Source organism: Pleuronectes platessa, chromosome 12 (genome assembly GCF_947347685.1).
Source record: "Pleuronectes platessa chromosome 12, fPlePla1.1, whole genome shotgun sequence".
Classification (NCBI taxonomy): Eukaryota; Metazoa; Chordata; class Actinopteri; order Pleuronectiformes; family Pleuronectidae; genus Pleuronectes; species Pleuronectes platessa.
The window spans coordinates 25,362,550-25,377,819 of NC_070637.1; the positions used below are offsets into that span (position 1 = coordinate 25,362,550).

General features: G+C 42.6%; 1 protein-coding gene across 10 annotated transcripts in view; it reads right to left on the bottom strand.

Moving 5' to 3' along the window:
• Positions 1-14,366, bottom strand: part of LOC128453503 (NACHT, LRR and PYD domains-containing protein 12) — a 57,225-nt gene extending 42,859 nt beyond the window's left edge. For 2 of the 10 annotated variants that reach the window (XM_053436447.1, XM_053436436.1), the window contains exons 1-10: positions 14,266-14,366; positions 13,285-13,471; positions 13,065-13,184; positions 12,419-12,621; positions 10,390-12,190; positions 9,949-10,122; positions 9,235-9,411; positions 8,688-8,861; positions 5,736-5,909; positions 5,181-5,354 (exon numbers count right to left, since the gene is read on the bottom strand). In XM_053436447.1, coding sequence (XP_053292422.1) covers positions 5,181-5,354; positions 5,736-5,909; positions 8,688-8,861; positions 9,235-9,411; positions 9,949-10,122; positions 10,390-12,190; positions 12,419-12,621; positions 13,065-13,184; positions 13,285-13,328 — 3,041 coding nt within the window. In that variant the 5' untranslated portion in view covers positions 13,329-13,471; positions 14,266-14,366. Of the gene's footprint in view, positions 1-3,515; positions 3,696-5,180; positions 5,355-5,735; positions 5,910-8,687; positions 8,862-9,234; positions 9,412-9,948; positions 10,123-10,389; positions 12,191-12,418; positions 12,622-13,064; positions 13,185-13,284; positions 13,472-14,265 lie in introns of all 10 variants that reach the window. The other 8 variants (XM_053436441.1, XM_053436440.1, XM_053436446.1 and 5 more) reach the window with 7 other exon arrangements.
• Between the last annotated feature and the right edge of the window lie 904 nt (positions 14,367-15,270).

Here is a 15,270-nt window from a genome sequence, read left to right on the forward strand (position 1 = left end):
TTTTCTTCTGCTGGTTTCCATTATGTCAAACTGGTAATTTTGTTCTTTTACCTGCACCAATGTTTCCACCAGTTTGTTTGAAGAGGAAAGAAAAGCAGAGTCATGATTCCAGTGAAGTCGGTGGAAGGATGTTTATTGAGCATTAAAGCAGAGACAAGTAGAAACAGAACTTTTCTCTCTGAGATGTTTTTCTTCTTGTTACATCTGGTTTGTCACAGAGGAAATGATCCATGTGTTTGACTCATAGACTGAATATAAAGGCTTTGACTGGGATGTGCTGCTGTTATACTGCAGCGCCACCTGTGGGTCAAAAGTAGAAAAGCCACCACCGCTCTGCACCTGATGCAGAAATGAAAACGTCCCATTTTTAAGTCCAGAGTTTTGATCTTTTGTGTCAAAGACAAAACTCTGATTTTAAACTCAAAGTGATTTCAATGTGTTTAACTTTGTGTTGAACTAAAACAATTTGTGACGTGAATCCAGGAACCTTAAGATCATAAACAAACATATACACAGAATGTGGTTTTAGACACACAGAGTAAATAAACACACAATCGGGGCAAGAAGGTTGCTGGTTTGAATCCGGTTCAGATGGGGTGTTCCTGTGTGGAGTCTGCATGACGAGGAGAAGAACACGCCCCCCTCTCCATCAACGGGACCACGGTGGAGCGAGTCAGCAGCTTCAAGTTCCTCGGGGTCCACATCACTGATGACCTGACCTGGACCCATCACACAGACTCCATCAGGAAGACGGCCAGACAGCGGCTCTTCTTCCTCCGCAGGCTGCGGAAGCTCCACATGGACTCCAGGATTCTCTGCAACTTCTACAGGTGCACCATAGAGAGCATCCTGACTGGCTGCATCACCGCCTGGTATGGCAGCTGCACCGCCCTGCACCGTAAGGCTTTACTGAGGGTGGTGAAGTCCGCCCAGCACATCACCAGGACAGCGCTACCATCCAAAGAGGACCTCTACACCCAGCGGTGCAGGAAGAAGAGCAGCCGGATTATTAAAAACCCCTTTCACCCCATCCATAAAAATGTTTGCCTGCTGCCATCTGGCCGACGGTACCGCAGCATCCGGGCCCGCACCACCAGGCTCAGAGACAGTTTCATCCCCCAGGCCATAAGACTTTTAAACTCCTCTCTGTGACATATTTGAACATTTGCACTATTGTTGTTTTATTTTCTCCTCAGCTGTTTATATATATATATATTTAGATATATATCCTTTATTTTCTATTTTAAATTGTGATATTCTATTTTATTCTATTTTATTCTATTTTATACTATTTCTATTTTATTTTATTGTATAGGTTGTAATTACTTGAGCATTGTTAGAAGAGAGCCTGAGACTCAAGCATTTCACTGCCAGCGACTGCTTAATGTTATTGTTGTGCATTTGATAATAAAAAATCTTGAATCTTGAGGTGCTCCGGCTTCATCTCACAAACACATGCAGATTAGGGGTTGTGTAGATTGGAGACTACACACAAGCTGCTGCTGCTTCAGCCTCTGGATCCTCAGGACACAGCTCAGCCTCCGTCCACACACACTGTCCTCTTCACACTGTCCTCTTCACACTCAGCTTCACCAAGATGCCCCCTCCCAGCTGTTGAGAGAAGAAGACATCAGTGTCACAGAGACTCACTTCATCAGCTGTGAGTCAGTGATGCAGCTCATCCAGTAGAAAGAGCAGCAGGGACTTCAGTCCTGTTCAGAGGTGGAGCAGGTTCCTCTCTGCTTCATGTTCACGTGTTGGAATGAACACGCTAAGAGCTCAGTGTGTGTCCTCTGCATGTCAAACTGCAGAGTGGACACCTGAGAGGTGGATTTACTGCTGTTACAGGTGAAGCCATGTTTCACTGTGTGTTGATGAACATCTGCTTCTGACAAACTGGGACCAGAGGAGACAGATGGACCTCTATGGGGTGCCGTTTGTAAAGCAGCTCACGCTGAAAATAACAGCAACATTTTGTCACATTTAGCTTCAAACCATGTTTAAAAAACTGGTGTGAATTTTTGAGAGTCACTTTTTTTGCACATTTACAACAATATTTGTCAACTTAGAGATATTTTAAATATTTAAATCCAAATGTTAAATGTTACACTTCAATGTTAAATGTTAAATCTAAATGCTAAATCTAAATGTTAAATTTAAATCTAAATCTAAATCTAAATGAGACAGTGTTCAAAAACCAAGTTGAAAAGAAAGTAGGATGAAGCCTGTCTTGCTCTTGGGTTCACAGTCAATGGAGTAGGACATGAGGAGAGACCAGTGTGTATTTTATGTCTGAAAACTCTCTGAGACCCAACAAATTAAGAAGACACTTAGAAACACTACACCCCCGTCACATGCAATAATAATTTATTTTATTTCTATTATTGAAAAAGTAAAGAATGATGGAGGAATGTAGTGATAAATGTCACCAAAAGTTAAATTATTATTATATAAATTTGCTTGAATTTAAGCAAATTTATGGCACTATTTTTTGAAAAAATGACACATGTCACCAAAAACTGTTGGAAAAAGTTTTCTTATCAGAAATTCCTGAAAGTAATGTGGATTTAATGCTCATGTGTATGTTATATAAATACGCATGTTAAACTTGGCCCATTTTATCATCATTTTGTTGGGGCAGCGGAACGGGTAGGTTTGAAAAAATATTCGAGCTCCAAAGAGGGTATGAGAGAAAAAGTTTGAGAAACACTGGTGTAGAGTCACTGTGGTCAGTGGGCGGAGCTTCTATACTGGTTGATCTCCAACTTCATCAGAAGTTACCATGGTGATTTACCTCATTAAGAAGTGGACGAGCTTCGTAGAACTGAAAACACTAAACCTGAAGTTAACCTGATAACCACAAATCCTGCTTGGTAGCACAGACCCTGGATCTGTGATACTGACTGTGTTTAGTAAAATACTGATGAAAGCAGCGTGGACTGACTCCAACCATCTACTGACCTCACAGTCTCCAGTCGACAGGTTGGATTATGCTGTAGATCAATCAGCTCCTTCACTTCTGAGTCCTGCAGGTCGTTGTCACTCAGATCCAGTTCTCTCAGATTAGAGGAGTTTGACCTCAGAGCTGAAGCCAGAGAAGAACAGCTGATCTCTGACAGACTGCAGTTCATCAACCTGGATAAAGAATACAACTTTGAATTAAACTGAGTTCATGTGTGAAAATAACAGACACATATTCATGTGAGCACAGACTCATAACATGGATGATAAATATGAAATCAGACATGTTGGACTAAAGATGAGTCCTGATTCAGTACAAATAGATTATTTGGACCCGGTCTCTGTCCTGAAGATCAGTTTAGGAAATCCAGAACTAAACTCAGTGTTTTAACAAGTAGCTGAATATTTAAAATGTCACAGATTAATTAATGAATGGACTTAAGTAATGTATGAAGAGGAATTATGTTCAATTAGAATTAATGAGACAAATTGTGTATAAATGCTGTTTTATAGATATGATATGATGATTGACAAAAGTCAGTGAGTGAACTGACCTCAGAGTCTCAAGTCGACAGGTCGGACTCTGTAGAAAATCACACAGCTCCTCCACTCCTGAGTCCTGCAGGTTGTTGTTGTTTCTACTCAGATCCAGTTCTGTCAGATGAGAGGGGTTTGACCTCAGAGCTGAAGCCAGAGAAGAACAGCTGATCTCTGACAGTCTGCAGTCCTCCAACCTGGATAAAGAATAAAACTTAACTGTAAATTAAACTGACTTCATGTGTGAAAACAAAAGACTTTGACTAAACATCACTGTCTCTGTTTTCAGACCTGAAGTCTGAATTAAGTTGTTCTGGACATTTTCTGGAACTTTTCCTGCAGCCTCCTAATAAAGTTTCTGAGTGAGTCCATGTGAGAATAGAGCAGGTGAATGTCCAGAGGATTCACAGAGAGCGAGTGGACGTGTTGATGAGGTTTCTAACACGTGACGGACGTGAAACTGGAAGAACACAAATATCTCAGGATGAAGAAGAGGAGCCGTACACGTAGAAGACGTGTCCTCGGGGTTCAGTTGTTTGTAATATGTAACTTCACCACTAGATGTCTCTAAATATCTTGCTGGACATGTTCAGGAGTCGTAGACGTGAACAAGTGGACTACGTTCACATGTACGACACCTGGAGACGTCACTAACGCCTTCAAAGTGAACCTGTAACTTTACATAACTTAACCTAACCATTGTTATAATGGAGATATGTATTTTGGCTCCACCCCTCGTCTGAATGTTCCCACATGTTCCTGTTGCTGTGAACGAGTCGGACCCGGACAATCTCCTGCTGCTGCTTCAGCTCCAGAAAATGTCCGACCCACTTGTCAGAACATGTTTCAGAGTTCATGTGTGAAAGAGCAAGCAGTTCTATGATCATGTTCTCTTGAAGTGGTGATGATCTGAGCAGCAGTTTGACCAGTTGAAAGTGGTGCAGGGAGCCTGAGGAACACGTGTGTACAGGGTGGGACAGAGATCTAGTGGTGAAAAGATAAAAGGCATGGACGACCCCGTGTAAGTCCTGAAACCAGAGGAAGGGTTTCATGTTGGAAATGAACCCAAAGTGGAAGAAACAGGGCTGAAGAACTTGGTCCTAAAAATAAAAGGAATCAAATATAATGAACTTGAACTCTGGACCCTGAGCCCAGTCCCAGAACACCAACGCAGCACGCTGTCATGTGGTCAGTCCACAGGACCACAGGTCAAGTCCTGGTTAGCTTCCACAGAAACATTACATGTACACATTGTCCAGCATTGGATTGTTTCTCTGTCAGTAAAACTTCAGTCACATTGAGCCTGACTCGGTCCTCAGCTCTCATTCTACAAACATCTCTCAGCTCAGTATCAGTGTTCACTGTTAGGAACACATGTTCTGACCTTTGACCTTAATGCTCCTGTGTTGAAGATTCAGGTGAAAGGATCCATTGTTAGAAACTGAAGAGAAAAGAATCCTAGAGATGTTTTCATTAGTTTCATCTGAATTGGACAAGTTTTTGTTTTCTTTACTTTAGAATGAGACATTAATATTTAAATACTTTATATTTAAATACTTCACATTTAAATACTGTATATTTACATACTTTATGAATAAATACTATATATTTACAGACTTGAGAATTAAATAATTTATATTATATTTACAGTGAACCTTTAACATTAAAACATGATGTCTGACCTCAGAGTCTCCAGTCGACAGGTTGGACTCTGTAGAAAACCACACAGCTCCTTCACTGCTGAGTCCTGCAGGTCGTTGTCACTCAGATCCAGTTCTCTCAGATGAGAGGGGTTTGACCTCAGAGCTGAAGCCAGAGAAGAACAGCTGATCTCTGACAGACTGCAGCTCCACAACCTGGATAAAGAATAAAACTTAACTGTAAATCAAACTGAGTTCATGTGTGAAAATAACAGACACATATTCATGTCAGCTCAGACTCATAACATGGAAGATAAATCTAAAATCAGACATGTTAGACTAAAAAATGAGTCCTGATTCAGGAAAAATAGATTATTTGGACCCGGTCTCTGTCCTGCAGATCAGTTTATGAAATCCAGAACTAAACTCAGTGTTTTAACAAGTAGCTGAATATTTAAAATGTCACAGATTAATTAATGAATGGATTTAAGTTATGTATAAAGAGGAATTATGTTAAATTATAAGTAAATGAGATAAATTGTGTACAAATGCGGTTTTGTAGATATGAGATCTACAAAAGTCAGTCAGTGAACTGACCCCAGAGTCTCCAGTCGACAGGTTGGACTCTGTAGAAAACCACACAGCTCCTTCACTCCTGAGTCCTGCAGGTAGTTGTCACTCAGATTCAGGTCTCTCAGATGAGAGGGGTTTGACCTCAGAGCTGAAGCCAGAGAAGAACAGCTGATCTCTGACAGACTGCAGCACTCCAACCTGGATACAGAATAAAACTTAACTGTAAATTAAACTGAGTTCATGTGTGAAAATAAAGGACTTTGACTAAACATCACTGTCTCTGTTTTCAGACCAGAAGTCTTAGTCAAGTTGTTCTGGACATTTTCTGGAACTTTTCCTGCAGCCTCCTAATAAAGTTTCTGAGTGAGTCCATGTGAGAATAGGGCAGGTGAATGTCCAGAGGATTCACAGAGACCAAGTGGACGTGTTGATGAGGTTTCTAACACGTGACGGACGTGAAACTGGAAGAACTCAAATATCTCAGGATGAAGAAGAGGAGCCGTACACGTAGAAGACGAAGACGTCAACTTGGGAACACGAGGAGATTCCAGAGCTTTTGGTGATGAGGCCTGAGGCCGGTGTGGATGAGCTGTAAACAACAACACTGATCTTTCCACAGCAGGATTTATACGTCATGTCCGGCCTCCTGCTGCTCCACTAGTTCTTCATATGTTAAAATCAAACTCCAGAAAATGTCCAGACACTAATTTACAGAGTTCATGAGTGAAAACAGTTTGAAAGTCCTCATGTCCTCGAGGTTCAGTTGTTTTAAATATGTAAATTCACCACTAGATGTCTCTAAATATCTTGCTGGACATGTTCAGGAGTCGTACACGTGAACAAGTGGACTCCGTTCACATGTACGACACCTGGAGACGTCACTAACTCCTTCACAGTGAACCTGTGTACCAGTGTACAGGGCGGGACAGAGATCTAGTGGTGAAAAGATAAAGGCATGGACGACCCCGTGTAAGTCCTGAAACCAGAGGAAGGGTTTCATGTTGGAAATGAACCCAAAGTGGAAGAAACAGGGCTGAAGAAATTGGTCCTAAAAATAAAAGGAATAAAATATAATCAACTTGGACTCTGGACCCTGAGCCCAGTCCCAGAACACCAACGCAGCACGCTGTCATGTGGTCAATCCACAGGACCACCGGGACATGTCCTGGTTAGCTTCCACAGAAACATTACATGTACACATTGTCCAGCATTGGATTGTTTCTCTGTCAGTAAAACATTAGTCACATTGAGCCTGACTCGGTCCTTAGCACTCATTCTACAAACATCTCTCAGCTCAGTATCAGTGTTCACTGTTAGGAACACATGTTCTGACTTTTGACCTTAATGCTCCAGTGTGGAAGATTCAGGTGAAAGGATCTGTTGGGCCAGAGCCCAGAGGCTGACCACCAGACACGTGAACCGAGGTTAACACAAAGGATTGTGAATCTGAGGCCTTGTGGAACGTCCCAATCCAACCGTAGGAGTACTTTTGGAGGGAAACATTCTCCAGCAGGCCTAAGAGTCTCCCCCTGGTGTTGGAAAATGTCCTGGTGATCCCTTGGGACCCCTGGTGATTTCCAAGCCCCGCCCACTGAGATCGAATCCTGATAGTTAAATTGGCTGATACCCCATGACCCCTCTTCAAGGGGGAAGATACCTCTAAGGTGATATAAATACAGGACAATCACAGAAGTCGCTGCCATTTACCCTGCTCTGAAGATGTCACCAGGACCCCTCCGGGTCTTCCAGATGATTTTGTTGCTAAAGGGGGAAATAACCACAAATGTTTGTTTAATTAAAATTTTCTTTTATCTTAAGTCAAAGCTTATTTTGAAAGACTATTTTTTTTTTTTTTTACTTGAAAAGGCCGCTACAGGAAGTCACTCGGCAGGCCGAGTTCTCACAGACTTTCTTCCACACGATCTACAAACAGCGACAAACAGCTGTTCTTTCTCGCAGAAGGACGAAGCAGAAACCCGTCGAAGAAGACGAACGACATTTAACTCCGTTCCATGAGTACGAGAAGAATTCGCTCTAATTCCGGTCCAGCCGACGCCTGCTGTAACCGAGGAACCAGCGCCACCATGCTCGAGCCATCGTTTTCCTGTTTAGCGTGTTACCGTCAGAGATATTGTGCGGAGATTTACATCTGTTAAAAGATAAATCTCACGTAGCTGGTTTGCACGCCTCACCGGAAGATTGTCTCTGACGATGTGTTTTTAGAGTTTCTCTGATCAACTCCTTGCATGTTTTCTATCTCTCTCTCTCTCTTCTCCTAAACCTACCCACACACACATTCGTACACATTTCATGTATACATGTATAGACCCTCTGATGCTTAAAATAGCGTGGTCACATCTCTGAGAAGGTCAGAGCTTGTTCTTAGGTTCCCTTGTTCAAAACACGTGGTTCTAGCCAAGACCACGAGGAGATAAGTCTTTTTGTTTGAAGACCCCTTTGTTAAAAGTCCGTGCCGGCCGCCATTTTGCGCAACGTGGCGTCATTTTGGTAAACCTCCATTTTGAAATTAGTTGAACGTAACATCGTCTTGAATTCAGCCACGTGACCTCGTCATTACGCCATAGCCACTCCCCCTTTTCTTTGTTACACACACACACACACACACACACACACACACACACACACACACACATAGACGCAGACACACCGGACCACAAACACACACAGATACCATCAGTATTACATGTGTCTCTAAATTGTGATAAGTGCTGCTGCTGTTGTCATCTTTGAAATATTTGAGTTCTACTACTACTATTGCACAACAGATCCATTGTTAGAAACTGAAGAGAAAAGAATCCTAGAGATGTTTTCACTAGTTTCATCTGAATTGTACCAATTGTTGTTTTCTATACTTTAGAATGAACCATTTATATTTAAATACTCTATGTTTAAATACGGTTTATTTACAAACTTTTGAATTAAAAACTTTAACAACATTAAAACATGATGTCTGACCACAGAGTCTCCAGTCGACAGGTTGGACTCTGTAGAAAACCACACAGCTCCTTCACTGCTGAGTCCTGCAGGTTGTTTCCACTCAGATCCAGTTCTCTCAGATGAGAGGGGTTTGACCTCAGAGCTGAAGCCAGAGAAGAACAGCTGATCTCTGACAGACTGCAACACTTCAACCTGGATAAAGAATACAACTTTGAATTAAATTAAGTTCATGTGTGAAAATAACAGACACATATTCATGTCAGCACAGACTCAGAACATGGAAGATAAATATGAAATCAGACATGTTGGACTAAAAACGAGTTCTGATTCAGTACAAATAGATTATTTGGACCCGGTCTCTGTCCTGCAGATCAGTTTAGGAAATCCAGAACTAAACTCAGTGTTTTAACAAGTAGCTGAATATTTAAAATGTCACATTTATTAATGAATGGATTCAAGTTATGTATGAGGAAGAATTATGTTAAATTATAATGAAATTAGATCTATTGTGTATAAATGCTGTTTTATAGATATGAGATCTACAAAAGTCAGTCAGTGAACTGACCTCAGAGTCTCCAGTCGACAGGTTGGACTCTGTAGAAAACCACACAGCTCCTTCACTCCTGAGTCCTTCAGGTCTTTGTTGTCAGTCAGATCCAGTTCTCTCAGATGAGAGGGGTTTGACCTCAGAGCTGAAGCCAGAGAAGAACAGCTGATCTCTGACAGTCTGCAGTTCTCTAACCTGAATAAAGAAATATGAATATTAGAATGTGTCCTCCTGTTGTTGTGGATCGTCATCATGTCAACACAGACTCTCAACATGCTGCTGACCTCAGTCCAGTCTGTGACCTGAAGATAAATATCTGTTCAGACATGTTGGACCATTGTTTCATTCATCAGCTTCTTCTCTGTGTGTTGGTCACTGAGCAGGTTTGAGTAATTAAACACTGTTTAAAGTAGGGATGGCTCCTGACAGTCACTTCCTGTTTGTTTCTATACTTATCTACTGTCCAACGTGTTTCAATAAGAATGTCTCTTATTTTGAAAACCTGAGGAGGACGAGTGCTCGGCCTCAGTCCACATGTTAATTACTGACACTTTCTTAGTGATCAGGAGCAGGTGAGTGCAGGTGAATGGAGTTGATGAGGTGGACGTGACTGACAGGCTGGGTGAGTGACAGATGACTGAGGGACAGTGAGCAGAGCAGAACTGAGACAATTTAAATAAATAATGACCCAATAAGAAAGAAAGTCTGAAAAGTGAAGAAGGATTTAAGGACCTCAGAGTCTCCAGTCGACAGTTTGGACTCTCCAGTCCAGAACACAGCAGCTTCACTCCTGAATCCTGCAGCTCGTTGTTACTCAGATCAAGTTCTCTCAGATGTGAGGGATCTGACTTCAGAGCTGAGGCCACGACTTCACAGTGAGTCTCTGAGAGTCCACAACCACCGAGTCTATAATTAAAGAAAATATCAAATCTGTGAGAATAAAATCAGAAAACACAACATTCATACAAAACTATATCAATTGACCATTACCCTGGTAAATCCGCTTTTTGTTAAAAACTACTCAAGAGAATCCTTTCAGAAGGTTGCACTAACAGTGTTGACCACAGCAACACCATGCTGCCCAAAACAATGAGGATCATTTAACACTGAGTGTATTTGAAGAACGACTCATCTCCACTGATTGAACATGTTATTGATCATGTCTGGACTCACCGAGCCTTCCTGCAGTTCCTAACAGCTGGGATCAGTCTCCATAGACTCTGGTATGATGTGTTGAACTTCTCCAGGTCCAACTCATCCAGAACCTCCTCTGACATCTGCAGCATGTAGGCCAGAGCTGAGCAGTGGATCTCAGAGAGTTCCTCCTCTGATATGTTCTCTGACGTCAGGAACTGTTGCATCTGCTGATGAACTGAGTGGTCGTTCATCTCAGTCAGACAGTGGAAGATGTTGATGCTTCTGTCAGGAGAAACGTTATAACTGTCCATCTCCTTCAGGTTGTTGATGACTCTCTGGATGATCTTTGGATTGTTCTCTGTCAGACCCAGTAGGCCTCCTAAGACTCTCTGGTTTGACTCCCGACTGAGTCCGTGAAGGAAGCGAACAAACAGGTCCAGATGACCATTTGTACTGGTGAGGGATTTCTCCATGGTTCTCTTCAGGAGGTCATTCAGGGAGAAGGTACTCTCTGTGCTCGTACATGTTCCCAAGAAGCTGTTGAGTTCTTCTGTGTTACTTTCAGTGTAACAGTGGAACATGTAGACTGCAGCCAGAAACTCCTGAACGCTCAGATGAACAAAGCAGTAGACTGATTTCTGGAAGATCACACACTCTCTTCTGAAGATCTCAGTACAAACTCCTGAGCACACTGAGGCCTCTGTGACATTAAGACCACACTGCTCCAGGTCTTCTTGGTAGAACATGATGTTTCCTTCCTCCAGATGTTTAAGCGCCAGCCTCCCCAGCTTCAGGAGAACGTCCCTGTCAGCCTCCGTCAGCTGCTGTGGACTCGTCTCATGTCCCTCACCGTACTTGTTGTTCTTCCTCTTTGTCTGAACCAGCAGGAAGTGTGAGTACAGGTCAGTCAGGGTCTTGGGCAGCTCTCCTCTCTGGTCTGTGGTCAACATGTGCTCCAGAACTGTTGCACTGATCCAGCAGAAGACTGGGATTTGACACATGATGTGGAGGCTCCTGGACGTCTTGATGTGTGAGATGATTCTGCTGCACAGCTCTTCATCACTGAATCTCTTCCTGAAGTACTCCTCCTTCTGGGCCTCAGTGAAGCCTCGTACTTCTGTGACCCTGTCAACACATGCAGGAGGGATCTGATTGGCCGCCGCAGGTCTGGAGGTTATCCAGACGAGAGCCGAGGGAAACAGATTCCCCGGGATGAGGTTTGTCAGCAGCACGTTGACTGATGACCTCTGTGTGACCTCAGACACAAGCTCCCTGTGGTTGAAGTCCAGAGAAGGTCTGCTTTCATCCAGGCCGTCAAAGATGAACAAAGGTTTACAGACAGCGAGCGTCTCTGCAGTGAGCTTCTGTAACGCTGGATGGAAAACATGGAGCAGCGTGAGAAGACTGTGCTGCTGGTCCTTCACCAGGTTCAGCTCCCTGAACGAAAGCACAGCCAGCAGATCCACATCCTGGTTCTCTAAACCCTCTGCCCAGTCCAGAGTGAACTTCTGCACCGAGAAGGTTTTTCCAACGCCAGCGACGCCGTTGGTCAGGACGACTCTGATGCTGCTCTGCTGGTCAGTGGAGGCTTTAAAGATGTCCTGGACCTTGATGGGAGTGTCGTGGAGGATCTTCATCTTGGAAGCCGTCTCAAGCTGCCACACCTCATGATGAGTATTAACCTCTAAACTCTGTCCCTCTGTGATGTAGAGCTCAGTGTAGATCCTGTTGAGGAGGGTTCTACTTCCTGTTTCATCACTTCCTTCAATCACATGTTCACATCTCCTCCTCACCCTGAGCTTATGTTCATCCAAAACCTCCTGCAGACCACGATCTGCTGAAAGAAAAGAAACAATGTGAGAGACAGAGAATCTGAGAATCTGCTGATTGTTTTCATCAGATACAGAAAAACTACAGAAAATAAAAGCTTTTTAACTTTGTCCTTTTATAACGATGTTAAATGTTGATGCTGTATGAAGGAACAAAATAAAACCACATGTGCTGTTGTCAGAAGTGAAGACATCAGCAGACACATGTACAGTGCTGCTCTGACCGGCTGTCTGACCTCCAGCTCCTGTTCTGGATCTTTGTCCACACTGGGGACAGGAGGAGTCTCCTGAAGAACCAGACTGGTCCCAGTATGAGGTGATGCACTGTCTGCAGAACCAGTGTCCACAGCTGGTGGAGACTGGATCCTTCAGGACATCCTGACACAAAGCACAGCAGGACGACTGCTCCTCCTCAGAAACATGACTCCTCTTCCTCTCCCTGTGAAGACATGTCCTGATAACTCACATGTCACAGTCACAGGTTGTCATTACTTCTGTCAAGAAGGTTTTGTTTTCACCCAGTATGTTTGTGTGTTGGTTGGTTTGTTAGTGGGATTATAAAAAACAACAGATTACCAGTGAACTCGTGGAAGGTTGTGGTCTGTGAACCAGAGGGGGGGGGTCCTCTGTCACAGACATGTTCAGAGTACTGATGTTTACCAGTGTGTGGAATTTGGTGCAGATCCAAATCAAAATGAGTCTCTAGTGGATTTCAAAGTGGTTTCATAAGGAGCGTGTTGGTTCTTGGTGGAGGTCTGAGCTCTTTGAGTGATTCTGAGAGATTAGTCACCAACTTCAATGAAGCTGTGTCCTAATGCAGGGGCCACACTAGAGGAAACTAGATCCTCTTCAGAGCATGTCCCAGTAGAAACAGTCTCTTACTCTGTGTGTGAGGGTCCAGGTTCATTACTGAAGTCTGGAGGAAGTTCTTTGGACATGTCACTCTTCAGAGACAGACAGCTGGACCCTGGAGACTCTGCTCTCAGTCTGTGGTCCTGACCTCTGCAAACACAAACATGTTTTTATTCAGAACACATCATTCACTGGTTCATTCTCTGAGGATTCAGTTTGGAGCTTCACATGTTTGTATCAGGTCTCTTACTTTGTGGTTGAGGGTCCAACTTGCTCTGAAGTGTCCTCGTCCATGTTGCACCGGCTGCGGCTCAGTTGTGGTTCAGGCCACGCTGCTCTTCTAGATATTCAAGGTCTGGTCTATTTCCTTCTGGTTCTGTGCTCAGTTTACAGCAGACCACAGTGAAATGATCTTTCACACCAGTTCCAATGTTTATCTGTTGAAAACGTCACAAACACAAATATTTGCAACACTTCCTGTAGCTGACCCATTTCAAAATAAAAGCACTCCAGCGTTTCTGTCGACTGAATCAATTAATTTACTTTTAATTTGTTTAATGAGAAATAGATACAGGGCTTCATTGTTTATAGAAATGGTATTTATTTGAGTACACAGAACTACTTATATACAAGGAAATACAGTGATCACATCAGAAACCTCAGGAAGGCTGTAGTTACATTAAAAGTGTAAAACTTCAGGTGAAGGACAATGGTCTCTCTCTCTCGCTCTCTCTATCTCTCTCTCTCTGGAGGTGTACTATTGTACAAGTACAATAATAAAGTTCCCTTTCATGTAATATTGGTTTTGGTAATTTGTAAATCCACCAATAAACCTGCACAGCCACAAACAAACATTGAATAAAAAAGTATTTTTGCAACTTGAGCATTTTCCTGATCTACACTCAGACCAATCAATTACATTAAAGTGACTCAATACAAGCTTGTTAAAGTTCATGTGTCCTGTAACCCCCTCCCACTAAGAGAAAGAAACTCAACATCTAGCATCTAGGTGACCACTGCTGTAACGTATGATTGTGAAAACACGCTCAGTTATTAAACACTTGATGAACAGATGAAGATAAAAAGGGAAGCTGTGAGTTAACTCTGTTAATAAGTCCTTTGAAGGCTCTTTGCTCCAGACCTGCTGTTCACATCTGTCTCTGGGATCCAGTGAAAAACACTTACTGTAAAATAATATGAATGAATTATATAAATGTTGCTGAACACTCACCAGCCTCAGACTTCACGTCTCCTCCGTCTGCTCCTTGAAGTTAGAACGAGTCTGAACACTTTCACTTTCACTAGAGGCTCCTCCTCTGCTCGGCAAGTTACTGGAAATCACATGACTCTGTCACATGACTCTGTCATGTGATGTGTGTGTGTGTGTGTGTGTGTGTGTGTGTGTGTGTGTGTGTGTGTGTGTGTGTGTGTGTTTGCGCGTTAACTCTAACCTAGAGCAGCACATGTTTGCAAAAAAAAGGCTCACATTTGTTTTGGGATATTTGGGCCACATTAGTTATTGGTGGGCAGTTTCATCCATTTTGCCATAACAAGGCCAGAAGTACAACATCACTGCCTGAAGTGGACCACAGCCGTATTATATCTGCGTCCCATCACGTGACTCACTGTACCAAAAAACACACAATTACAAGGGCACAACAAAAAAACACATCTCCAATCCTGCTCACCAGCTATTTCAACTGCAACCCACTAGGAGGCGCTACTGGATGTGATTTAGTCCTTTCCATAGTTTATCTTGTGTCATTATGTAATGTCGACGTCTTTGTAGTTTTTGTGTTCATATGATCTTTGCAATGCTGTGATGTGAACAATAAAAGTTGCATCGATGTGGTTTCTTGGCCATTAAGACTTGATTCTGATTCGTGTGACAGGAAGCTGAATTAAGAGAAGAAGCCATCAATGCACATCACCATGTTGTATTCCATCAAACAACAGCCAGAGCTGTAGTTTATAAGTTTAATCAGTTTAAAAAAGAACAGGATTACTTAAACCTTTAGTAACTCAATATATACACATACACACACAACTAGAAGGTTAACAGAGTAAAGATGATACTACTGCTAATGATAGTAACAATAATCATGTTTATCTGTATTTCTTTAAAAACATCTCACAATAACAATAACAATAATGACCTCAAAATAAATTTGCCTGGAAAAAAAATAAAAATAATCCTTACTATTTCAATAGGGCATCCCACTGTCTCCTACTGGCC